General features: G+C 36.1%; 1 protein-coding gene across 1 annotated transcript in view; it reads right to left on the bottom strand.

Moving 5' to 3' along the window:
* LOC145678597 (aminopeptidase N-like) overlaps nucleotides 1-26,391 on the bottom strand; it is a 107,897-nt gene that overhangs the window by 34,061 nt on the left and 47,445 nt on the right. Inside the window, exons 4-6 of the mRNA XM_081748940.1 lie at nucleotides 23,456-23,767; nucleotides 14,813-14,996; nucleotides 13,258-13,414 (exon numbers count right to left, since the gene is read on the bottom strand). Coding sequence (XP_081605066.1) covers nucleotides 13,258-13,414; nucleotides 14,813-14,996; nucleotides 23,456-23,767 — 653 coding nt within the window. The remainder of the gene's footprint in view (nucleotides 1-13,257; nucleotides 13,415-14,812; nucleotides 14,997-23,455; nucleotides 23,768-26,391) is intronic.

Here is a 26,391-nt window from a genome sequence, read left to right as displayed (position 1 = left end):
GTAATGACTCCATTTCTTCTACAGGCGATTTCTAGAGGCGGCGCAGAACATCACCTGCAATAAAAAGTCGTGGTTACCAAACATGCAATGATTCCTTAACAACATTTTATATATATGCACAGCAAGACCCACCCTACTTGTATGCCAAACTATGAAGCTCCAGCGTTAACAGAACTGCCGGGAAAAAAATCAGTCCAAGTCTTTCTTGACTTGCCCTCGTACATTGTCAAAATGTGTTATGTTATTCAAAAGAGAACTGTTTGCTTTACAAGATAGTATGATTTGAATTTTTAATTATATTGATTTTTGAGTCCTTCTAAATCAATAATAACACGTGAACAAAACTGAGCATTTTCGTCACCATTTTCATTTTGCAATAAAGATGTTAAGGCCACCGAAGCTGATCGTAAGATTTGTGCTTTGTATGGAGAAGAAGCAATCAGCGGCGTGCCGTCAAGGGGACTAGGGGACTAGGCTAGTCCCCTGGCATTTTAAATAAAGTATTTTGTGATAAATATCTACCAAAGAAAACGAAAACATTGTTTGTATTTCTCTATTTTCGTAAAATAACACTATTCCAATTGTTCTGACACAATTATAGTCAGCGCCCGTGTGCTGGGTGCGACAGCAAAGTAGAGATCGGAAACGCTCGGGTTTTACTTGGCTTTTCTCAGAGAAGGGAACAGGGTCCAGCCAGCTAGTCCTCATATTATGTTGTCTAAGCTCTAAACACGGGCGTTCTGTCGTAAACGAATTTAATGCTCGTTTGCTTTTTACAGTTAATAGTTTTAACGCAATTAAATTTACAGTACTAATCTTGACACTTTAAGAGATCTAGTGAAGTGTGAACGTTTTAGATTATTCATATATTTTGAAAATGACTCGAAGAATAAAGTATGGAAGGGAACTCGTCTGAGAAACCGAGTCCCTTGCAGCAAAACGACGGCGCAAGCAGTGATATTACTTCAATTAGTATAGGGGACAGTAGGGGTAGGGATCGGCCGTTTCAGTCTTGTATTCTGGACCATTGGATTCCTCAATTTTCAAGAAATGTAATAAATAATAAATAGTGGTAGAACAACTCCAAGCATTTTCATTTAGACAAAAAATGAAAGATTATATACATAATATCAAAACGGATTATTTTGCTTCTTCGAAATAGTTAACTGCATGTAAGACAAGAAACAAACTGTATTGCTGGCCTTGTATTCTGTTCCACATAGAAAAGAACGTGTAGAAGAATGATGGCTTTTGTGACATGAACAATTTTCACAAACCCAAGTTGCGCCACGAAAAGTGTTATTCACACCTGTCCACAATAACTAAATTGAAAACTTTCGGGAAACCAAAATTGACTTTCAATTGAGCAAGCAATGCAGAAGTTGATTCAAACCGAGAACTAATGAACCGATTGATTTATTCCTCTTGTTTTATGGCTAAACAAGAGCTATCATTTAGAGGTCATAACGAACAGGAAGATTCTGTCAATTAGGGAAATTATATTGAATAATTCAGTTACTTTCTAAGTAGGACATTAAATGGACTTGCAGGGGCGCCTGAAGAAAATTTTCTAGGGAGGGGCCCATCTGCATGGTTGCCATGTTGCGTTTGGTATTTCTGGTATTTAATATACGTGGTTTGCTATAATACGTAAACATTTTCTTGAGCCAGAGGAAGGTCCGGTCCCCACCCTGCCCTCTCGTTCGGGCGCCCATGTTGACTTGTCATCTTCACAGCATGGGAGTGTTTAAAGGAACATCAAACAGAATTCAAAATTATATTATTAAATGTGTTGGTGAGTAATTCTGGATAAAATTAGGTCAGAAATAAACAATACACTTCTTACAGCAATAATGTTGGACAAAATTACGGACATTGCAAAGATCTCTCAACATTCAATCGATACGTGAAAGACGGCAATTCATGAAAGATTTATTTGTTTTGCAGATGTTACTAGTGATTGCACTGCGACTGCTTTAAATGAGCATGCTTTCCAAATTCTCTCTCATTTTAATTGTAAGCAAAAGCTTGTAGCACTAGGCTATGGATGGAGCTGCCACATTTTCTGGACATTTGAACGGTGTACAATCTTTTGTGAAAAGGTGTTTGAGTGCACTCATCATACACTGCTATCATCACAGACTCAATCTCGTTGTTCCACAATCTGTTAATCACATCAAGGAATGTAAAATATTTTTTAGAATAAGTGACATTCCAAAATTCTTTTCATATTCATCGAAACGCTGTAACGCGCTTGCTGAATCAGAAGTAACTATGCGATTTCCAACGGTTGCCATTATAAGATGGAATTACAACTCCAAAATTGTGAATGCAGTAAATGAAAATCAAATAAAACTCTTACGGTGTTCTGAGAACATTGTAGAAGATTCAGATGATTGCGACACCAAAGTTTCATGACTACAAAAAAGAAAAAAGAAAAAATGTGTGAGTTATCATTGAAAGATTTGGATTTTGCATTTCTACTAAAAGTTTTCAGTCATTTTTCTTTTTCGCGCACGGATATACTATTCAACATTCTTTAAAGTAAAACCTTGGATGTGAAATATTGCATCGAAAAAGTACAAGAGATGGTATCTCAACTTAGAAATGCAAGAAACGATTTTGAAGACTTGTAGAAAAGTAGAATTGGATGGCAACGGGAACCTTCTAAGAAAAGACGCAAAGTAAATGACTCAACAGATTCAGAAATTAAATACGTGCGTATCTTCAATGACATTATTGATACTGTGATTTCAAGATCTCAGTGAGTTACAATTTCTTGAGCTGTTAAATTTAAAGAATTTTCAGTGCTTGAAATCTCGATTTCCTGATTGCTTGTTTTTCACCCTTAAATCAATTTACGGGAGTTTTTTTATTTAATTTTAACAATTTGCGGAGTGAATTAATATAGGTTTACAGACTTAGATATTTCAAATAAAACTGTGAATGAAATTATCCATTTCCTGAAAGAAAGAGGCTTGGTAGAAGAAGCGTTTACAGAAACATATAAATTGTGTTATTTGGTGTCAACAATAGTACTCAGGACCTCCACTCTACAGCACACATTCTCTTCGAACCTAGTCCCCTGTGAGAAAAGTCACGGCACGCCACTGGAAGCAATGCTTCAAAGTACTGCCCGCCGTTGTTTTCGAATTTCAAAAATGAAAATTTCGAACTCAAGGATAGTGGATCGAACACTGGTCAACCAATTGAGTTCGCTAAAGAACGATTAAATTACCTTTTTCACGAAAATCTACATTAAACGACCGGTAACGTGCAGTTTCTCACAGTGCAATTTCACACGGTGCTCAATATCGAGCAATTTCACATGGTCCTGTTTATCGAATTAATCGTTTCTGCAGGTGTCGTGCATTTTCACACGATCCACCTATCAATCGCGTGATTCATTCTGAATACGCTTTCACTATAGGGGGAGGAAGGATACAGAACAAATGTAAACTACTAAGAACAGAAAAAGAGCAAACATAAGTTAAAATATTTGCTAACAATTGGAATTAATAGTAGAGAAGTAGAGCTTAGAAAATGTTTCTCTTTCACAAAAAGAATAATAAACAAAATAAACGGAAATTAAAATAACAAACAACAAGACAAAACAAAACAATGAGCAAACAAAAGTTATAGTAAGAGGAGAAAAATAGCATATCAAAGGGAAATTGAAAAAAATAAAAAAAATCATAACAAAAACTATCGCTAATTTATATTAATACAAAAAGGATAGCAAATGAAAATAAATAAGAACAGGAAAAGAATAATCAAAAATTAAAATAATTAGGAATAGAAGATAGAACAATCACATATTAAAATAAATAAAAACAAAATAAGCAGCTCATCAGAAAATTCAGTCAGGAAGTTCAAAAATCTAATCAAAATGTGCCCACCCTAGAGTATAGAAAAACGTGATTTGTGAAACACAAAACATTAGATCCATACTCCAAGGCGGCTTGAAGAAGAACCATATCATCTCGTTATTTTCCGAGAGAAGAACACGTCTTTAAGGTGGAACATTCATTCTTCTGTACATCTTCAATTCATTTTGTACAATTCATAGTTTATTATTCCAGCTTTTGGAGATGGGCACGAGCGAGTTAGAACGAGTTTTCTCTGAAACTCGATTCGACTCGAAACAGACATCTTTGAGCCCAACTCGAGAACTCGGCTCGAAAAATTTCCTCCAACTCTTTCCAAATTCAGGTCGAGTTTAGAGTCGAGTCGAGCCAAATTGAGCCAAATCCTGTGTGGTAGTTTCAAGTACTCTCTTCTAGTATCCTACATAAACGATATAATTATTACAAAGCTGTTGCTCTGCTACAACTCATTATTATTATTATTATTATTATTATTATTATTATTATTATTATTATTATAACACAGCGTATAAACATGAAAAACAGGCAGTTTATATAAGAATACCAAAAGCTAGTTGAAGTCTAGGAAGCAAGGACATCTTTCACGAAGTTCTCGGTTTGAGTTCCGGAGGAACAAGTATTCGGATTCGAGCCAAAAATTGTTAAAAGTTATAGGGCGCCGGGAAAACATGTTCAAAACTACTTCGCCCGGATTTAGGGTTGTCAACGGCTCGAGCTACTCGGGTCACAGCTTATTTGCTATCGAGCTGAAGTGAGAAGTGAGCGAGTTAGCAGGTCATCCAACCGAGCTGGCTCGAGCCTTCGGCTCAGTTGAGCAGAACACAACCGAAGACTCACCTGAGCCAAACCGAACCGAGCTGATGGCTCACCCCAACCGAGACGGATCTAGCCATGGGCTCAGTTGAGCAGACTCAAACCGAGTCCGTTTCAACCCAGTCGGCTCAGAAAATGTCTCACCTGAGCCGAGTCGAATCGAGTCGGTGGCTCATTCCAACTGAGCTGGCTCGAGTTGTTCGCTCAGTTGAACCGAGCCGAGCCAGTTGACATCACTATCCGAATTGGGCTTCTCCTTGGGCTCAAAAATTCGACCATGCAGATCTCAGCTTTGATGGTAAGAACTACAGTATATACTTATATTGGTGCTCCTGAGATTTGAGGCTGCCTCGTTATAAAAATCTGTTGTCATCTCGCTATCAAGATGAGACGAAATGCGAGAAGTATCCTCTCTGGTGAGCAAGACCAAAGTATTCGACATTATTGCTTACAAATCTCATGGCTTTCGTTTTCCAGTCTAATCAGATCATGATTTCAAAACAAGTTTAAACGAGTTGAACGAGCGATCTATTTATCAAACTCGACTCAACTCGAAACTCGACTTAAATTCGAATCAAAATTTAGCTCGACTCATGCGCATTCCTAAGCTCAAGCTCCTCAGGCATTTTTTTTAAATTTCACGCCATTTCCTATCTTCTCCAGGACGAATTGCAATCTAAGGTCAAGATGGGTATAAGTTGATTTTACGCTTCTCCGGATTGCAATTTAAGCCCTGTCTCGCCAAAGCATGAAAACTAGACGTCGCATCTGCTTTTAGTGCACTCGTAAGCTTCAAGGTATGTGGTGTACTCTTAGATATGCTGCGGATTAACATATTGCGCCAACACTCCACTGGATTGTTCTGTGTCTTTGACTATTAGAGTTCTATATTTCTCAGAATCTTTGATATGTTCATCCGTTGTTCAACGAAATAATCATTTAACTCTTCGGTTTTCTGGCCAGATGGACAGTCCTCCATGACGATGAGCCAACCTTCATCGATCCTGTTTGATATTAATGCTAAGGCACTATACATACGAACATGATGACGTATATCTTCATTGTAGAGGGATTCTTCGACGAACCTAACTCTGAACCTTCCACCAGATGCTCTGGTTAAATTCTAATGGCAGCCGGAAACCTGGGTATTAGGAAACACCGCACAGAATGCATTGATTCAATCAAGCTGGAAACTCACTTTTAACACTCGAGATTCGTTCTGGCCAGACCACATTTTAAGAAATGTAAACAGTTGCTTGTATGTTTGCTCTGTTTTATCTGGCATCAATCGTTTTAGCTGCATACAAGACTGGCACAATCAACGTCTTAAGACTCTTAACTCGTGTGGTTCCTATATCTGCATGTATGGTGTTCAATTGGGAAAAATACTTGAAACTAGTATTAATTCAATTGTTCGTATTTTTTTTAACTTGTGTTTGCTCTTTTCCTGTTCTTACTTATTTGCCATTGGTTGTCATCCCTCTCTCAACAGTGAAAGCGGTTTCAGGGTGAATCATGTGATTGACAGGCGTGAAAATACACCACACCTGCAGAATGATTAATCCAATAAGGAAGACTGTGCGAAATTGCTTGATAATGACCACCGTGTGAAATTGCACAGTGAGAAAATGCACGGAATCAAACGACCATAGAATTGACAGAGCAAATGGACTGTGATACAAAAAAAAGCTATGATAAACCACCATCATTTAAACTTACTCAATGGGTAGATTCAGCGCTTCAGTGTCACACATTTGAAATAAAAGCAACAAAAATAAATCATCCACAATTGCCGGCAGTATCCTCGCTCAACACACGGTCATGAACAGCGTTTTCTCTACTCCATTGTCACTGGCGATAAGAAATGGTCTTTTTGCGTCAATGCTAAGCAGTGAAGAGAACGGTTCAGCACCGACGAACAACCGATTTCGCAACCAAAACAAGGCCATCATCTATAAAGACCATGTTGTGTGTAAAGTGGGTCTGGAAAGGTATAATTCTTTACGAATTGCTTGAGCACAACGAAACACACCATACGGACTTCTACATTCAACAGCTGCAACAACTCAACAAAATAATTCAGAAAGAAAAAACTGAATAGACGAAATGACCTTCTTCCCGAACGTAATTACGCCCGTCCTCACATTGTCCATATGACCAAAGCCGCAATTCAAAAACTCAAATCGAAAGTGTTGCCTCATCCACCATACTTTCCACATTTGGCGCCATCACATATTCACAGCTTTCGATCGCCTTCGGATGCTTTGCGCGATGTGCGGTATCGTTCAATATTTTGATATTGAGGGCTTACTTTGTGGATATAGGATGTAGGATTTAGATTTCTGTTCTTTCGGCATCTATGGCCATTTAGCCCGTCACGTATGAGGGATGACTTCCCTCAGCGAGCACACTATCCGGGGAAATGGAAGGAAGAAAGGATCGGGGAAGAAAAGAAGCGACCTGAGACTTGTTAGAAATCATACCGGCATTTGCCTGGTGTGAATGAGGAAAACCTTAATCAAGGTGGCTGGCCTGTAAAAGCTTTTTACACTTTTTCGTTCGAGTGCCCCCACAGAGAATAGAATCAGGGACCGCTAGCACTGAAGGTGAAGGAGTTAGTGACCACTCTACGATAGGCCACACTTGCTTTGTGGAATTGAAAGCTTGCTTGGTCAAATTCTTTAAGTGAAAACTGGTAGATTTCTATCGTTAAGGCATCGAAAAACTTATTGAACGATGGGAGGAAGTTGTAAACAAGAATGGAGAGTATAGTATTAGTGGTAAATTTGTTATAGTTTGTTTGTTTAAAATACATTTGGAAAACAGTCATGAGATATTCCTCAATCTAATTGTGAAATTGTTCATGCGAGATAAATACCGCATGTAATAAATATCCATTTTAATTTATCATGCACAGACTATGATTTAAATGTTGTATCCAACATGTTAAAAGGCTAAAACACTCTCTTTATTCTTTTCGTCTTCCCATCTGTGGCGATAGATCGAGCAAAGATCGTCAGTTCCAAGAAACACTAGAAACACCTAAGCTCTCTTGCATCTCTAAGCAGAGAAATATCAAAAGCAACCCTGAGTTGTGGATTGTATCCTGGATTTTGATCAGTATCATCCAAATGAAACGAGGACTTCTGATATTATATTTTCTTTGTCTTTTACACTTTGCAAAATGAACTCGATCGTCGTTTCTTATAAATTTCCCGCAAAAGTCCCGGAAGAAAAATACCTTGAATTAGCGACGATCAACAATACTTCAATAAATCTATCTGAGAAGGACTCGAATTCTCTCTCGCAATGTGCGATATGAACGCGAAGTTTAAAGCTGCTAATTAGTTCATACGTATATACGTGACAATAAACACAAATACCAGTAAAACCAGTATGTCATTGCTTCTTATATTTTTCGAGAAGATGCTCAATTCACAAAGCCCTCCCTCCACTCCTCCCGCACCTTTTCTTCTTGGGTTTGTTAATCTTCCAAACTATAGAAACTGTAAAATATTATGTGTAAAGAGCTCTAAGAAATTAAGATCACGTATAGTGTTGAACGTTTAGTTTGGTGTCGAAAGGGCCGTTCATATATTACGTAACGCTATTTTTGACAAATTTTACCCCCCCCCCTCCTTCTTGTCACATTTCGTAAAGCAAGGCCGAACCCTTCCCCACCTTTCTTACGTAATACTTTTTAATTTTTGTTTTCGCCAGTTGTGCTTATTTTGAGAGTTACTTTTAATAGAAGAACTTTTTATTACAAAATGATTGTATTCTGAATATATTTGTAGTGTTTTTCGCCAACAAATAAAATTATTTAAAAAAAAATGGTAGTACCGTATTATTTTAGCCCCAAAAAGGTTATTTAATTAACTAATTTTAATTCTTCGAAATTGCATACTGTCGTTTCCCAAGATACCACCTATCATTTAGGTCACTGATGATTCGCAAGGAAGATGCAAATAAAACAGGATATACAGAACTGACATCGACATTGTTTTCCGAGATCCAGGAGGCTTCGTGTATTTGAAGTTCGACACTTCAAAGTCCCTGCACACAAGAAGAAGCAGGGATGTTGTTTGTGAACAAGCTTTTAAGAATCTTCTTTGGACTTTGCACTTCAGTTTACCCCATTTCAAATTCTTCCTGTCCTAAATCAGTGCGAGAATGCGAATAAACTCAATTCTTTTAGAAATATTCAAATCGCAAGTAAAAAATTAGCAAGATGAATATCCGAAGAATTAGGTTTTTAGTATCTTATTTTGCTCTGCAAACTGTGGATCGTCTCATCGCGGAAAATATTGCTTCACAAAACAGAGTTTCCTCTGCTTTACATGCGAAACCCCTTAGAAGAATAGAGTAGGTAATTATTTAAATCAAAGGTTTTAAATAATATTCTCGAAAATAGTGATACGAGTGGGAAGGAAGGACATTTTCAAGCGGTGGTTACGATCACTAACAACTAACTCCAGAAAAGCATATACCGTAAATGCAATGCTGCGATAGCCACAAAATGAAGTTTTATTGTATTGTAATATACGCAGAGTTCGTCACCACTCAAGCACCTTCGAATCCTTTCTGCATGATTCAATTTATATGGGCTATATGTTCGCAATTTCCCAAAACCAAAGAAATATTTATTTACAAAAAAAGATATGAATAAAATTATTTGTTAAAAAGATTGTATATAAATCTGAGAATAAATATTATAGCAAAAAAGTGCGTTACCTAACGAAGTCGTAAACAGCCTCCTCCCCCCTTGTCACACTTCGTAACGCAAGACCGAATCCTCTACCTTCCTTTGTCGCGTTACATAATATGTTGACGACCCCAAAGACAACAGAAAATTTTAACATAGAAGTAACGTTGGTTCAAACCTGACGAGTTCCATGATAGATGGTTAAGCTATAAGTCAATAATTAATGCACGACTTATAGGCAAATGCAAGTTCAATAAAATTGAAGCCAAGTTAGGTATGTAATTCATTTAATAAAAGGTGAGGAAGTTAAAGGTTTATCTGTAATGATGGGGATCCCCGAACACTGTTAAAGTATCTTAAATATGATTTCATAAATGTCTTTACAAAATACGAATCAACAAATATTTAGCATTCGAATTCTGTTTTCCAATAATGAAAAAATACTCTTATGTTTAAATAGAATGTAGTTAAAATGAGGTGCTGTAAACCTAATACGCATATAGAACTCAGAAAATATGCCAAGTCGACATGCCGCAAATCTTTATTAAAAGAAAAAAAATCTGACTGACATAGATGGAAATTCAACAAGGAAGGCAGGAAGAAGGGTGGCAATCATTATATTTAGATGTCCAAATCTCGGAATCTTTTAAAGTTAGAATTTTGATATTCATACGCCTATTTAGACTTCTCATATATGTGTGTATATTTGCCCTAGAAGGGATGAAAAAGGATGGGGTTATGGTTGTTATCATTGGATGGTATTTGGTATTTGATATTTCGATTTTTCGTTATAAAATAATTAAAGACATGTTTCAGCGATTTTTGATAACTTCCCTATAAGGGAAGAAAATAGGAGGTTGTTTAAAAACAGTGCGAGTTGCAATTGTAAAAAATAAGATCGCCGTATCTCAAAATGTATGTTGTTCATGTGTGTGTTAGAAAAGCTTCTACCATCTGGTGGTGAAACAAAGAATAACGTGCTTCTCCGTACCACAAACAGCTTCGCCCGGAGAGTAGGGTCCTCTTGTGGCATCCTTGTAAACTAAGTACTCTGTGTCTGTTCTAGGGCTCCTACTATCTCCATTGTTCCGTCTTGCTCTGCATGAAAGCCATTGTGTCAGTGTACCAAATACAAGAGCATTTTGGTATATAATTACGGGCGCCTCTGGGAGGGGGAACACGTCCCCCCACAATATTTTGAAGTACAAAGTATTTAATATTTTATTCTAATTTAATTTATTTCCTAACGACAGAATAACATATAAATAATAATAAATATATTTATTTGTAATATAATATTCATGCTGTGAAACGATTATAAGAGAATTCTTGATATACTTCAGAGGGTCCGTGAAGGTAAGCAGAAAAGTAGCAAATGGAATCGAATATAATAAACAAGTTGAGCTAGGTAGTACCATTTAAATCACTTTCTTTGATACCCCTCCCCCCAACAAATTTTACATGCCAGAGACGATAGTATATATAATATATCACAAATGTCAAAAAAAAACATTAACCTGACTAATACATACTTTGGTTACATATTAATTTCTACATATGAAAATATTAATTACATGAATGGCATTAAGCAGAACAGATAATAATAGCTACAGTCATCCATCTTTATATTCTTCATTATGAAGTTCATCGACACAATAAAATGGAGCATTTAATAGAAATTTTCTTATTACAGCCTTGAATTTCTTAACATGTTTTCTTTTATTTTTTCAGTTTACTGCTTTGTGGTAAGTGATTGAACAATTTAATGAATGTCTGGAAAAAAACTTTTTCCGTGTTTTCAGTTTGCAGAACCTTAACTAATGGGGGGCCGAGCGGGGCCGTAGCCCCGGGCGCTGAAAGCAAGAGGGCGCCGAACGAACAAGGAGAAAGGAAATGTGTTCGAAAAGAGTAAACGACGTGGCCCGCGGCAAAAGTATTGGCGCCATATTAAATCAAGATTGCTGTTGGTTTGCAAAGAAATACATTTGGAACAATTGTCTTGCTCGCTCGGCTTGCAACCCAAACGTTTCAATTAGAGTTACAACAAACGTTTACGTATTACTTTAAAAAAATGAAGATGTTATATACAAGGTTCCGAGTTATGACTTATAGCGTACGCAGGAGCGTTTCCAAAATCAGAAACGGTCAAAGTTTGAAATACGTGTTTGGCGTTTTCATGGTGATTAATTGGGTTAATTAATACCAATTTTCTACTCAATTGGATTAATTACGACAACGAGAATGAAGGTGATTAATTTTAGGGGTTATGTTGCAATCCAGTTATCTGTACGCACTAATGCATTTTTGCACAACATTTACATAGTAAACAGTTTTATAAGAAATAGGGTACAATAACTTGATGACACCCATGCATTTCTTTCAGTACCACCCATTAAGTCTTGGAAATGTCTGACAGCTATTATCTTATGTGGACCTATGAACACACCTTCCACTTTCGTATTACTCAACTTCCGAAACTAGATGTATAGGTACTGTAAAATTTTTGAGTTCTTATCTGGTGTTTTCACGAAATTCTTCATGAACCCCATATTTATATGAAGCAGTGCCATGATTAAGTGTATCACTCTCAAACAACGGCACATGAAGAACATCTTTAGTTCCTGCCTGTATCTTATCTCCGATCGGCTAATTCTTGTTTATGTAGTGATGCTTCCAATTTCTGCAGTCCCATTCGTAGATTAAGCAGCAGTACTTGTACTCTCTCTGCATTTCCATGCGAATGGTGATTACTTTTAGATCACGACATACACGCCAATTGTACTCTGAAAATAACATTTTTTTTTCTTTCAAGAACTAGCAACATAGTATCGTACGTCTCTTTCAGCTGAGGAGAGTATCCAAACGATGCTTATACTTATATGTTTCCATTGTGTAATAATACTGCCTTCAAATTGTCTTACATAAATGAGATGCTTCAATATGAACAGTCGAGATGCTTCAATACTGTATTCCACCCGAAGATTAGCATAAGACCTTGAATTCGTATTGTCACTCATTGCAAAGAACTGCCCACGTATTTTTGTCCGTACCGAAAGTGTGATGTCGCTGTACCAATAGTTAAATCCATTTATCCGCATATGTAGCCTATATGAACGACTCTGAAAAGGTTACTAGTAGGAGCCACCTACATCGAAATTGAGATATTCAGTAAGATTGTTTGGATCGGAGCACAAAACAGTATGTAGGTAGTTGAAGTTCAGAAATGTACCATCACATCATAAGGGAGGCCTGCTTTATATGTAACATTGTATTACATTGCATAGGAATGTTGCACTTTTTCATACTTACTCAAAAGTTACAAGATGTCACATATCATTATCTCCCCCTGAGTTGCTCATATATCTGAGCACGACTGCTCAGAAACTTGAAATAAATGCTGCATGACAAAACTGACGATATCATCAAAATTTGACGTGCTATAGTAAAATGCCCTTCAGATTTGAAATCCGAATCAAAAACTGCATTAGAAAAATGAACATTATATGAGATATAGGACCTATATGTGACGTGTTTCTCACAAGTCAGTGTTATCACACAACACAACACTAATAGAGAGTCGCAGTGCATGAATGTTTAATGCTACTAAGCTCCAAAGAGTAGCTACAGTATATCTTGCACTGCAAGAGTGTTTTCATTGATAGCTATCTTTATTTGTTTTCTTGTGTGTAATTTCGTTAGTTTCACAGCATATCAGCTGCGGATTTCTTTAATTTCAGTTCTGTTTTGAAATTTTTACTACATTACAGCATTATACAAAGTTAATTTCCGTTTTCAATAAATTTAAAATCAAAATTTCTCGTCAATTTGTAACACTGCTACGAAAGTACTTACCCTTTTTGTAAGAGAGTGTATCAAATATCTGAGGAAGTTCCTCAGGATTTCCGGTAGGAACAGATACAGGATGAGAAGACTTGAGAGAATCCAAGTCAAATGTAGAACTCAATAAGTTGAAAGCAGTATATTCTTTTACATTCCAAAGAGGTTCCACCTAGAAAATATTCAAAGGTCACTATTAAAAGAGAATTTTACCGTACTCTACATTTCAACATATCAGTCAGAACATTCATGCATTTAATCATAAGGCAACACAAATTCTTTGCTGTTACGTCATTGTACTGAGTTGCTGCCAATGTACTCAAATTGTCTTTGAGTTCACTAGCAGAGGGAAAGTGTTTGGAAAGAAGAAACATCCGACTTTAGCACGCGACGTACTCTGCCTACGACTCGTCTTAGCTCGCGACGTAAGCCTAGTTGCGAACATGAAAGCTATCGACTTGTGAGCCCTGAGCATGTGCGACAAAATTGAGAATTCTGCCAACTGTGAGGTCCGGAGTATGATAGGGTTTTTCATTTTCACTTGTTCCAAGGTTGAATAACTGAAACAAGTGGAAATGTTCATATTAAAATCGAATGACGTATTACTGAAATTACTACGTTGCCTCTCCTTTCCCCGCCTCAATGTAGCAGCTATTTTAAAATTGTCCCAAAGTACTAAAAACCATTTATCATCCTCGCTTACTATATTTCTTTCTTGAAAGTCTAGGCTACGCGTTATTCTTTCCATCTTCCTGTACCTCCTTGTTTCCACTGAATTTCCATATACAGTATTTCATCGGCTCTTCCGAATTCTTCTACGTATGTCTTCATATTTTCTTTTATAAAATTCTTACATTGCTCTGTATATTTCCTTCTGTAATTCATTTGCGTATCATGAATAAACCCCATAATTATATTTTCATTAATTTAACCTTTTAGACCCGTGTCGAGAATTACTTTCAAATTATTACAATTAATTTGGTCACCGGGAATAGTCTCACGTATTATCTCCACATTTTCTATAATAAATGACTTTGTTTAGTGTTTGTGGAAATTTTGATTCACATTGCATACTGCATCCAACAAAATTTATGCATTTACTCTTTCGAGCAAAGTCTTGGCTTTATTGTGATTTTGGTCAGAGGTAACGCTAAACGTAACTTCAGTAAAGTACGTATATTAAAGTACATCTCATTACTGTAATAGAGGTAATGATTGTGACTTTGGGATTTCTCTATAAATAGAAAACGTACTGGTTAAAAATGCACATCGAACTTCTACTACTAATTATGATTGAATAAACCACTCTTAAAATCAAATAGAAATTAGTGTGGACTTTGTGATGGACAAATACTATGCTCGTGAGTTTTCTCGGGATTCTCCCCTTTCCTTCCATTTTCTTCATTCCACCATTTCATTCATTTCTCATCTTCACCGTCTCCTTTAGCCCCGCCGACATAATCGTGGGACGTAAAACTCAAAGATTTCATTTCATTTTTCAAATAGAAATTAGTATAAAATTAGTGATACTAATAAATCAACTCCCTGTATATTATGAAGAATAACTTACGTGATCAACTCCTAAAGTGGCAACATATGTTGCAAAACCTTCGTTGAGCCAGAGATCTGTCCACCATTTGGGACTAACGAGGTTGCCAAACCACTGGTGAGCTAGTTCATGGGCTATGGTGTTTGCCGTCCATTCCTTGTTTGGTAAAGATGAAACCTCAGGGTCATATAGAAGTGCTGTTTCTCTATAAAACGATATAAAACGCTCTATTTCACTATAGTTCAAGAGCATCACAATGTCATAATATAAATCCAGAGTAGTAGAAACCCTTACTACTGATTAATTGATTTAAAACTCCAGTTCTACAATAAATAAAACAAAACACAAACGATTAATTTAGCATTAAAAGAAGCTTTAGTCAGAAATTGGATTTATTAATCAAATGTTTCTGGGTATTGTGTTGAACAAAGTAAACAAAAAAAAGTCCCAACTAAAGAGGGAGAGATAGAATCACAGTCAAATGGTACGAATGTGAAATGTGTTTAGGAAAAATACGAGAACGCATTATTTTAAATTGTATTAACATCTACGTTTTGAAATGATTGTAAATCGTACTGAATAACGTTTGCTGCAGAACAAGTTATTATAAATACAGCAATAATTGAAACTCAAAAACATGCATTAAGAAAATAGAAATCTTCAATCTTAAAAATTTGCCGTGGGGACAACACGAAAAGTAGACTGGAAAATATTTTACTATGATTAATAACTTAAGTAAGTTTAAATATTTGTACAAGTAACAAGAAAAAAGTAATTGAAGGGTATTTAAAATTAAAGTTTAAGAGAAAGAGAGAATTTTAGGTTCTAGCATTAATTTATTTTATTTATTTATCTATTTAACAATCACCAGATACAGCTCAGAGGCCATTTTATACTGGATATCTAACAACAATGGAACAGATTTGGGAACGTATCGGCTAGGGCCGGTTTAGTATGTACAATTCCGGTATTTGCCTTGTATGAAAACCTGTTAGAATGGTCAACAGCGGGAATCCAACCCACGACCTCCCGAATGCGAAGCCAACGCTCTACTTCTTTTTTTTAATTACTAAATACATTTATTGAACTAAATTACCTATTACATTACATTACAAATACTGATATTACATAACGTCGGACAAGGATATTATCAAACTTTTCAAGATCACTGTGAGAAAATTTGCAAATACAGACCGGTCAGTCTTAGTGAACTGAAGAATAGTCTGATTACAAACATATTTTAAACACAAATAACATTCTTCCACTGTACACTTTGGCCGAAAAAACAGAGTATAATAGATAGTATACCCAATAAGCCAATTAACAGCATTAAGTTTAGTATATGGATACCACACATAGTCCGGAAAAGCAAGCATACGGCGATCAAAATAGTGAGCCGGTTTACGACAGATCACCGCAATAAACCACATAAGGAGGTCCAGATGTTAGACTATCATTCCATTCCGATACACGATGCAAAAGTGTATCCAGGCAACCACAGTACACATAATTAAGAGAATCAGCACGACGAATAATGTGAAGTCGTTCATTAGTAGGATGTAAATCATGAATAAAGCTCAATCAAACAATACAAATGTGTGAAGATAATATTTTGGTGTGCACATTATGTCAGATCACAAACCAGTCATATGTAGGAAACTTCATAGAAATACGAGGCACAGAATGACATACAACACTGTGAAGTAATATTTTAGTGGACATGTTGCAAGTCGCAGGTGACTGTGCGAAATACGCCCATGCGGACACGAGTTGCTTTACATATTTAGGGCAATGAGAAAAAATCGAATGTAAGGCGGATTATTGTCAGTTAATGAAAAAGCCCAGCACGCTATCCATTACGACGTGTGGGAGTCAGAATCAAGGAATAATTTCAAGCCAGTACGCATATAAAGAGCTTTACATTTCTGGCGCACATTAAAAACTTGTAGTCCTCCTTGAAGATATGAACAATAGGTAATGGGTTGTGGTAGTCGAAAATAAAAACCAGTACATAAAAACCAACCTATCAAAGAATCAATTTTTTGGCATAAGATTCAAGCAGCGGAAATATCTGAGCGGCATACCACACTTTTAAAAGTATATAAGTGTTAACAAACCAGATGCGTTCCGACATTTGTTAGCTGCACTAAATAGACGTAAGTTCTGAAGAACAGGGTACCAAATTATATCTGTCGTGATGTCATTGCGCTCTGTAAATATAATACCAAGGATTTGTACGTGTTCGGCTATCAGATAAGGGTGTTCAAGAGAAAAGGGTGAGTGATCCACAGAAACATTATATACTAATAATTTTGATTTGCTCACATTGATTTTTTCACCACTCACCTGCACAAAAGTCTGTATACATTGTTCAATGTGCTCAAACTGGTTATTCCTAGTGAGAAGAATGTTCACATCGTCAGCAAACAGTTGAACGCTGATATTGTGAAAATCATGATCTACTGATGAGGTTAGGGACACTAAATGGTAGAACAGAGGTTCAAGCGCGAGACTAAATAAATGCATAGATAAAGCACAACCTTATCGGACTCCACGACATATTGAGAAAGGCGCCGTCAAGTGACCATTGATTTGTACAATGGAAGTAGCGGAAGAGTAAAACGTATTAAGAAGGTCATTAAAATAATCAGGAAACCTGCAAGCTTTTAAGGCAGTATAAGTATATTCATAGCATAAAAAATCAAACGCATTCTGATAATAAGCATGCAGGGATGCGTTTAAATTTAAAATATTCAGTGATGTCACGGATCTTGCTAAGTGCAGTAAACACATTCTTGGTAGGATGAATTGGTGAATAGAAATCACTAATAAGCTCATGACAAACATGTTCCAAACGTTGTGTTAACACTTTAGAGAAAAGTTCCATGTCAGTATTAAGTAACGTGATCGGACGGTAATTCTGTATAGTCAATGGACAGTTCGTTTTAGGTATGAGGACAATGACACTTGATTATCTATAAAATTTTGATGCCTTATGAGTTCATTAAAATATGACATAACTCAGATCCAACAAGATCTCAGTATGTGACATATAGTTCATAAATAAACCCATCAGGTCCGGGACATTTACGATCCTTACATGTACGCAATGCTTCTCGTATTTCAGTTGGAGTAATATCCCCCATTAATTGTTGGCGTACCTCGGGCAGTGACTCAAAGAAATATGTCTCGAGTGCAGTAACATTGATTTGTCCAGGACAATGTACCGAAAAAAATGTTCATAAACATGATGTTGAATATCATGAACATCCATAACTGCACCAACACCATCTACCATAATAGCTTCAATATATTGCTGTTGGCGACGTTGCTTCGATTGAATAAATTGATAAAAGGAGATTCATTCTGATTTACAACATGCTTCATGAGATGAGAAGTTGTAAACTTTGAAGAGTGCGAAGTTGTAAACGTGTAATCTGTGCTTTAATCCTATGTATATAGCTGATATTTTGAGGGCTACTAGGTTGAAAACGTATAGTAATATTCTAAAGTGTGATGAGTCTCGCGCTTAAGTTCTTTGCCATGCCATTGAAAGAAAAGTTTTATATTTGGTTTAACGTAACAAGTCCACCATTGAGAGATAGTCGAAAAATAACGTTGTTGACGTATCCAAAATTGTCAACGTTGTCAAAAATCATTCTTAATAGTATCTGAATGGAGAAGTTGAGCATTTAATTTTCAGTAACTTCTAACATGCGTATGGGAAACACCTGTTCGAATTTTAAGAACACAATAAACTGCTGCCTGGTCACTGAATGAGAGCATGGATGCCCGTTTAAACTATATTGGAACACTGAGAAGACGTTATGTAGGAGCGATCTAGTCTTGACATCATAGAACTATTCTTAAAGGTAAATTTTGGGACAGTCCAATGTTGCCATCATACATCCCGAAGGCTTAACTGTTGAAGAAGGCGGGTAAAAGTGACAATAGGGTGGAAAATGCCAGTTGTGTCGATTTGTCCTTCAAGGACATTAAAGTCCCCAGCCATAATAATAGGAGCACAATTATCTGGCAAAAGATGGACAATTTTTTCATTATAAAAATCTTCACGAGAGTGCCTATTAACGTCCCAGAAATACCATATACATTGATAATATTGAATCCATCTCAAAAGATACTGATGCCACGGCCAGAGGGAAGTTGCTTAACACGTTCTACAACAATACCCTTTTTGACTAGAATAGCAGTACTTCGGTTCTGAGTACCAAAATTCACAATCGCAGTGTACATAGGCATAAATTCAAATTTGGACATGCTGACTTCTTGAAGTAGAACCAGGTCGTAATCATTTTGAAGCACAACAATTTTTAGACTATTTTGTTTCGCTGAATGGTGAATGTCAACAATGTTTACAGAACACAAATGGCAAACATTAGGTCGATTAATATATGGGTGGTCTACCATCAAGTGAATAATGAAATATAAGAAAAAAACATGAAAAAATAACAACAAAAAACAGAGAAGTTGTGTAAGAATACCCCACACTACAGAAATGAAGAAAAATCTTTCTGCCTCCAAGAATGCATACGCCTCCGACTGTCCCAACATTTATTTAAAAAAATAATGGAAGAATGAAATAAAATAAACAGTCTTGAAAACATCACATGAACACTGCACTGCATGAATCGTATAAAAGAATGCATATAGCATCAAAACAAAAAAGAAAGAAATTACATGAATGTTGAGGACTAGAAGCACGACACAAGAACTTACGAAACAGAAGGTTCTGCAACAACACTCTGATTACGAAATTCGTCTGTTGCGGAGAGTGTTATAAACCATATCAGAGTCAAGGTCACCCCTACCGATATGTATTTCTGAATCACTCACGCAGTCTTGGGTTGCTTGGCTGCCACTATCTGTTTTATTTGAAATGACTCTTCGTTTTCTCCATAATGACCTCCGGAGTTAATTTCCAGGAACTCTAGAAAGAGGCGAAGAAGATTTAAGTGAAGTGTCAGTAGTTGTTATTAGTGATGGGCAGTGGGAATATTCCCGGTGGGAAGGAATTTAAAAATGGGAATATTCCCGGGTTTTTCCCTGGCCTATAAATTCCCGGGAAGGAATTTATTTTCATTTCTTTACTTTATCTTCCAAATTATAAGAACTATATGACTAATTATTGTATTTTTATATATTATGACTTACTTCTAGGTTTTAAAGAATTTGGAGGTTAAAAAATTTTAAATTCTTTGACAGTATTTGATATAACTCATAATATGTTTTATCAAGTTCAATTTCCATTTGCACTAAAAAAGAGTAATTATTTAGTATTGGAGGGCCAAAACTAGCAAAAAGTAGGATGATTTACGGAAGACATGAATTGATAGTAGTGTTCAAGTAGTCAAGAAAGTATCGAACACATTTTGGGGGGGCAGTAGGAGATTTGTACAAACCGTAAAGGTAAGTCGAAGTGATTTATGTGAGAAAAGAAAGTGAATTGTTGGTAACGAAGACAGAAAACAACGTTCCCCTGCGTGGCTATAACCCGCCTTCACTCACTAACGCTTACTCGGTAATGTTGTCAAAATTTAATGTTGGTAACGTAATTTAATGTATGAAACCATAAAACAAAAACATCGGAATAGAATATCGCAAAAAAAAGTACAAAATCTGACCCGCCAAAGCTGAACAATCGCCAAAAGTAGCAAAGTACAAATTTACAAATGATGGAAAGATACCATTTTGTAAAGTAATATAGAATTATGTAGAAATAGAAACGAAGTACTATTAACAAATCCTGAACTAGTGATGGGCAGTGGGAATATTCCCGGTGCGAAGGAAAGTAAAAAATGGGAATATGTATTCCAGGATTTTTTCTCAGGCAAATAAATTCCCGGGAAGGAATTTATTTCCATTTCTTTATGTTCTCTTCCAAATTATAAGAACCGTATGACTAATTACTTTACTTTCATTTATTATGATTTACTTCTAGGCTTTAAATAATTTGGAGGTTTAGAAAATAAAATTCGTTGACTGTACTTTATATAACTAATAATATGATTTATTTGTTCCAATCCCATTTGCACTAAAAAGTAGCAAAATGCTAGTTTACAAATTCTGAAAAGGAACCAGTTTGTAAAGTAAAATAGAAATTATGTAGAAATAGAGATGAAGTACAATTAATACACCCCGAACCATCTTTAGTAATAGACCTCGATCTGTCTCCTGTCTCTGACTTCAGCTTCTGAAGAGGTACTCGGACTTCTCTTACATGTGAATTAACGCATGAAATTTCGAGAACAAATTAGGAAGAAAGGTCATGTGAGGCAATGTTACGTGCAAAATTATAAAGATAAGTCAGTATCTTGCAAATTTTGTGAACTAGTATGTATGCGCAAATGTTGATAAAGTGCTGAGACGTATCTTCTGGCAGTAACCCAATCTAATTTGTTTATAACATTTAAAAATGTAATATGTTTATGATATCAGTAGTAGAGTGAAGTTTAGAAAATCCACTTACTTATAAATTTAAACGGTTTAGCGGTGCAAAAATATGTGGATTTACTATACCATTTTTTCCACATGTGTACTTTCATAGAATTCTAAGTAAATATACACTTATGCGTACTCTCGAAATAATATAAAAAATTAATAAAGTAACATAGTGCCGTTCAGAATATACATTTTAAAGAATCCTCTGGGGACAACTGTAATAATATACTGTGATAAAAAAAACGAATTTAACTTTGAAATCATAATATAGTAATAGAATGCAATTTTCTTTGTGAATGTATATAAATTCCCGGAAAAATCCCATTTTTGGGAATATTCCCAGGAAATATTCCCGAAAAATATCTTCCCGGGAATTTACCCATCACTAGTTGTTATTGGATTCTTGGTTAGAAGAACATTTGAGGTGGGCAAGGACACATTATCATTCTGCGACGTTGCCACATTTATCGTGGAACTAAATATGTAACACTGAGCTGGTCCAGATCCGTTGATGTGGTCCCACACTTTCTTGTAGAGCCGGAGTAGTTGACACAGTATTATTTATGGCTTCTGAACTTAAAATAGGAAATTCAGTGTGATCATTCACTGCGGGCCGGGGCGGAGGAGAGGAAGCTGAAGACATATCAGGTACACTTGTATGAACACCGGGGCGTAAGGAAATAGACCGGTGGTTTAACGAGTATTGCGGGGTTTTCGGGAGAGTACCATTGGATAAAGGTGTCGTACGAAGTTCCTACGTTTTTTGCTGAGGACGGGGTAACTGTCGAGCTGGAGCATTTCAGTTGGAAACTAGATGATCAGTACTTAAGCAGCAGAAACATGTATGAAGCTGTCCAGGGTACACAATAGACGCCTTATAACCCATGAAGTGAAGTTTAGATGGGATATATGTTTCACCAATTCTATATAAACAGCGCGTACACCATTCAACACAGGATATTTTAAGTGAACTCTCCATTTTTGATGTATCATTTGTTTAATCTCACCTTATTCACGCAAAGTATCACGCACTATATCGTCACAAAGTTCGCATGGTAATTCACAAATGCGAACTTTAGTATAATTGGTTGCAGCATCCAAAAAATGCACAAAAGAGGAAACACCAATCGAATGACGGAAAGGAACAGAATTGGGCAAAGTACGTAAAGCATGCTCAAAATGTAGGGCAGTACCCATTTTAATATAGACACAGAAATCGTCATTGTGTAATTGGATAGCAATCATTTGATTCATAATATCAGGAAATTGTTCACTTAACCAAATGTGTAGTTCCGCCAGAGGTGGTCGTAATTGACGGAAATTCTTGTCAAATTCAAATTTTAACGTGTTTTGTCGAATAGTATTCATAACGTCGTACGACTTAACACAATTTACAGTATATAACCACTAAACAGTCCTACTCACAGGACCATCAAAAACTGAAGAAAAAACACAATTGAAAATACAGGCGATGTAAGCACGGAGCTCTCAAATCACCTCCACTCACCATGAAAACACACGGTGAACATTTTCAGTATATATACGGTGATAAAAAGTGGCAGCTCAATATAGCTAAGTCAATAAATCCCCTACTATACTGGTTTCAAATATGTAAGTGTATTATTTATTGAATTTAATCAAATAAATTTAGTATACGATTTCATATAAATTTCGAACACAATAATTGTTTTTAAGTTCGTTCTGGCAATTCTCTTCAAGCATTCTCAGCTTTTTAAAATTCATTTAGTTTCCTAAACATAAGTACTCTCTTCGGCAGAATCAAACCACTTCCGGTATTAACGTTAATTACTACAAAGTAAAAACTGTAATAGAAAGCGGGAAACGGTTTTCTGCAATCAATTAAGCGCCACAAGAATACTGTATACGCCAACTCCACTCTAATCTCTCCACTGGAACCCGAAGTGGTCGTTTCTGGTTTCAGTATCAATTAAGAAATTCTCACGCCATACAAACCAAACTCTTTCGCATGGTGTACACATGACACAGTTACTTGTTAACCTAACGAATATAAACATACGGCAGTTTATCAAACGGTATCTGAAATACCCAATCAGTATCTTTACTCTAATCTTTAACCCTTTTATTTTGATAAAAGTAGATATACTGTTTTGTATCTACATGTAATGAAGTAATTTTATATGAAATACTATTACGAAGAGGAATATATTCTTGAAATATCCTTACCTATAAGTAATAAGACCCCAGTTCTCCATAGCTCCTGCACTGAAGTCAGGAATTGCTATCATATCTTGCTTCGGAAGAGGGTAACTAACATTAAAATACTCCTCAAAATGTTCCAGAATTTTGGGTCCAATCTCACTTGCATATTTGGTTTGGTCTATAGCATCCTTTCGAGCCCACATTCGGAACCTTGTGTTACTTAAGCTTTTCTCTGATTCCACAGCTGCAAAATCACAAACTACAAACGCCACCAAATACGTTGACATCGGAACAGACTCTCCAAAATGATCCCAAAACCAGCCCGGTTTGTCCTCACTGAAATTAATAATGTGTCAGAATTAATAAGACATCATTTGCAAATAACATGGGGACTAAATAATTACTAAATAAAGAGTTTAATATTATCGAAAATTTTGGTTATATTTCATATTCATTATTAACTTGAGAAAATGAAATGATTATTTTTAGTTTAATGTCCCACGTTTCTGTCCTTTAGGCTAAAGAAGACGGATTAATAATGAAAGAGAATGATTGGAGGCGAGAAGTGTCTATTTAAATCAGAGACGAAATGAAAAATTTATCAATACTTGTTTTCGAGACAACGAGAGAAATAATACAATTTCATCCAAATATCTTAAATACTGTTTTAGTGTTCTGTGGATCATAGCATAAACACTGAAAATTGATAAAATGGTTGAACGAATATAATGAGCACTTATCAACGTTTAAAGATACGCAAATCATTTACACAATACAATGTACTCCAATAATAAATATAGTTTAAATGTTACTTTATCACACTTTTCGTGGTTCATTTTTCGTCTCGCAGAAGGATTCTGATCACTTCTAGGCCTGGAAGAACACCATAGCATTACCATGACACAAAGTACACCGTAAGGTCATATACGACTCATTACAACATGTATACATTTAGAAAACACCAGTCAAGTAAGAGCTTTTACCATGTGCTAATTTATTACAGATTAAACCACAACATGTGTACTCACACCTATGCAAGTGAAATTTCTCATAGTCTGAGAACAGCTTTGATTATTGAATACAAACATTGCGTTAATGGTTTATTATTAAATTTTCGGTAATCTTCTAACTGGTGACCTTCCGACGTATATCTATAACTTAACCTAACATGTATTTTTGCAACTGATTAGGTTGGATTAAGTTATGTTAGATTATTGTTATAGCCAGGTAGGTCACCAATTAGAAGAATACAGAATTTTCTGTTCATTAGTAATCCAAATGTTAATATTTTTTCTCGTCCAAATTATTTGAAACAACTACACAAGTTTTAAAAAATGTGACTTTTTTCACGGCATTATTGACGGGCGTTTCACATATTTACATTCGCCACAAATTCCAAAGCGATCTTCAGCATATAAGCTGCGTAAGCAATACACACGCTTGTTTGTCCCGGGGACAGAAAAAAACACACCGAATAGGTCTTCCACTTGGTGATTCTTTCACAGTTTGGGGCAGATGTCTCCGCCAGTCTTGGGAAGTAACGTAACGCAAATAACGTTTCCTAGTAACTCGTTACATTTTTCCCAAAGTAACTGTAACGGTAACGCGTTACAACTTTTTAAGTAACGTACCTAGTTTGCGTTACTTTCTTCGCGTTACATGTCGGATGAATAACTACAATACATGTATATATTTTTTTCGGAAACAAATTTTTCTTTCCTGTAAGAGAATTTCTCAGAATGTAACAATGGAGCATGAACTACGTATGTCAGTGATCAACAGTCGGTCACTGACACAAAAGAAACAGATAAGATCATAATGCCACTTGCTGTTTTTGGAAGATGAGGACAGCCTCAGGGAAATCATGTGTACTGATAGCAAGCACCTGGAAGATTTTGTTGTAGATTTTGACAGCTCCAAATCAATACATTCAGTGAGTGAACTACGAGTACCGGTAGTCTATTTTACTTTGATTGGTGTTGTTTTTATAAAGATGGAGAACGAAATTATTTTATCGTTCGAACATTTGAGAACACTTTTTCTTAAAACCTGAAGATGATAGTGGACAAAATTTAAAAGTAAAGTGGTGTACCGGTTGGAAATATGTTTCAACAACTAGGGTGCCGTAATTAACAATATACAGTAAGTGGTTAATATGAATAAATTGTTCTGATCAGGCCTACTTTATAGATGTAATGTTGATGGTATGTAATATTAGTTATTTTAAGTTAGTTTGCGTATCCTAAAGTCCCGTTGATTATAGGGTTTGGAACAACTAGCTTTAAAAAGCATGTATCGTTTTTAGTTACTGGCAAGTTTTGATTCACCCCCAGTTTATATGTTCTCATTTTATTAATTGTAGTGTAATGTTTATCTATTTTCTGTATTTTAAATTTTACATAACAACATTGTTATTATTATATAATTAGTTTAACAGAATAATAATAAGCAACCATTTTTTCTAACGCATAGGGATGGGCACAACTCAAGTTAAAAATCGACTCGAATTCAAGTCGACTTTCAAGTCGAGTCAAAGGTTATGTTCTCGAGTCGAGTTCCGAGCCGATTCACTGTTTTTGGCGTCACGTTTTGAGTCGAGTCGAGTTTGATAAATGGCTCGCTCGTTTTAACTCGTTTTGAAATCATAGCCTGATTACAGTGGAAAGAGAAATCCATGAGAAATATAAGCTAAGCAGTAATGTGGAATACTTTTAATGTTGCTCACGAGAGGGGATAATGCTCGCATCGCGTCTCGTCTCGGTAGCGAGACCACAAGAAATTTTTTAAATAACAAGCTCAGCTCGGCTCGGCTCAACTGATCCGATGGCTCGAGCCAGCTCGCTTAGGGCGAACCATCGGTTCGAGCTGACTTGGTTGGAATGAGCCGTCTGCTTGATTCTGCTCAACTGAGCCAAGGGCTCAATCTCACTTCTCGGTTCGGGTCGATAGCTAATGAGCTG

Source organism: Thermobia domestica, chromosome 2, assembly GCF_964235325.1.
Source record: "Thermobia domestica chromosome 2, izTheDome1.hap1.1, whole genome shotgun sequence".
NCBI classification, from domain to species: domain Eukaryota; kingdom Metazoa; phylum Arthropoda; class Insecta; order Zygentoma; family Lepismatidae; genus Thermobia; species Thermobia domestica.
Note: the sequence above shows the minus strand (reverse complement) of the source record. Positions and strands in the feature narration are given on the sequence as shown.